This window comes from Amphimedon queenslandica, unplaced genomic scaffold (assembly GCF_000090795.2).
Source record: "Amphimedon queenslandica unplaced genomic scaffold, v1.1 AMPQUscaffold_13009, whole genome shotgun sequence".
In the NCBI taxonomy this organism is placed as follows: Eukaryota; Metazoa; Porifera; class Demospongiae; order Haplosclerida; family Niphatidae; genus Amphimedon; species Amphimedon queenslandica.
In genome coordinates, this window is record NW_003546755.1 from 3219 (window position 1) to 4827 (window position 1609).

Here is a 1609-nt window from a genome sequence, read left to right on the forward strand (position 1 = left end):
GGAGTGTTGTGAGTCTGTTTCGCAATAGGTAGAGCAGTTTCGTTTCTTCTCTGGTCACAAAGAACTTCTCACCCAGTACTGCTAGCCATTGTGAAGCCAACCAACCGACACTGACTTCCGGTGCTGTACTAGTGCTGTATGCAATATAACGGAACAGGCGGTGCCTTTGATGCGCCCACGTAGTATACTATAAATATATATATATATATATATATATATATATATATATATATATATATATAAGAAAATAGAATATAATATTGATATTATTTTTTTTAGCCTTTTCAATTGCTGAGTATGACACACAGCCACTGATACCTTCTATTTCTTTTGAAGTAATTATTTATTTTATTTTTATTAATTTTTGACACTTTGTATACTTTACAGCTTGGTTGTCCTCCATCAAGATGCCTTGTTTCACTAATGAATGGGAATACTGAAGTTACTGATATTATTAATGAAACTGAACATATAATTGAATTCAAGTTGTCACCATTCAGACATTATGAACTAACTGCTGTTGTTAAGAACTTTAGAGACAAGACCAGAGCAACTTGTAGCACCTCAATATGTAAGAAAGATTTATAATAATCATTATAATTTTTATTAGTACATATTCTTAATAGCTACGTTTCATACACAAGATCTTATCATCATTTCTACATATACCAATGGATCAGTTAGTGTACAGTGTGTGTTTGTATCAGGATCAACTGCTGATGGATGTCATGTGATATTTAATGATACTAGTAATGGAACAGTTCTGAATGTGTCATTAGTCTCACTACCACTGGTCCAAGAGCCTACACTGCTATCATTACCAGCTGGTAACTACACAGTGACAGCGTATGACAATGTCAATGGATCATTACATGGACCTGCTGTTCAATATCCCACACTGGTCGAAATTATCAAAATGCCTTCTACTTCTTCTAGTAGTACACATAACAGTAAATAATTAATTACTTATGATAATAATAATAACCCATCATTATTATAGGTAGTATGTCTCCTACTGCCAGTATTGAGATTATTCTTATTCCTATAAGTTCTACAACAATTCCTACACTTGGAACTGTAGCCACCTCGTCAACAAGTATGCATGAACACACACATGTATATACATGTGTGTGCATTGGATTGTCATTCTGTCCACACAGTTGAATTGATTTTTACGACCTAGGGCGTAGCCCTCAGGTCGTCCTATAATTGATTTCACCCACGTGCGATATATATATAATATTTGATTGTATGTCAACACTTCATTTCTTTTATACACGTTGTATTGGAGAAATAACAAGCCCTAGCAACCACCCGCCCACCCTACGTAAGTGGGTGTGGTCACGGCAAACAAAATGGTGGTTTGCACATGGAACAAAGTTATGAGCTTTCTAACAGTGAAAGAACATAGAGATACTGTCTAAAGACTTTTCTAGAAGCAGTAGAAGGTAGAGAGAACCCTCATGCATGTAAGTCTTAATAACAACTCAGCTGTACATGCAAGGTGGTGAAATCAATTATAGGAATATTTTTACACTGTTATGCTTGTTTAAATATATTTTTTGCCTTAGCAGTCTAGAGCTATATTTCTTCTTCTAGCAGATAAAGT

At 34.9% G+C, this 1609-nt stretch overlaps 1 protein-coding gene across 1 annotated transcript in view; it reads left to right on the forward strand.

The window, feature by feature from the left end:
- Positions 1-1609, forward strand: part of LOC100638693 (uncharacterized) — a 5749-nt gene that overhangs the window by 1800 nt on the left and 2340 nt on the right. Inside the window, exons 2-5 of the mRNA XM_020001918.1 lie at positions 280-335; positions 388-571; positions 627-950; positions 1001-1096. Of these exons, the coding sequence (XP_019857477.1) occupies positions 280-335; positions 388-571; positions 627-950; positions 1001-1096 (660 nt within the window). The remainder of the gene's footprint in view (positions 1-279; positions 336-387; positions 572-626; positions 951-1000; positions 1097-1609) is intronic.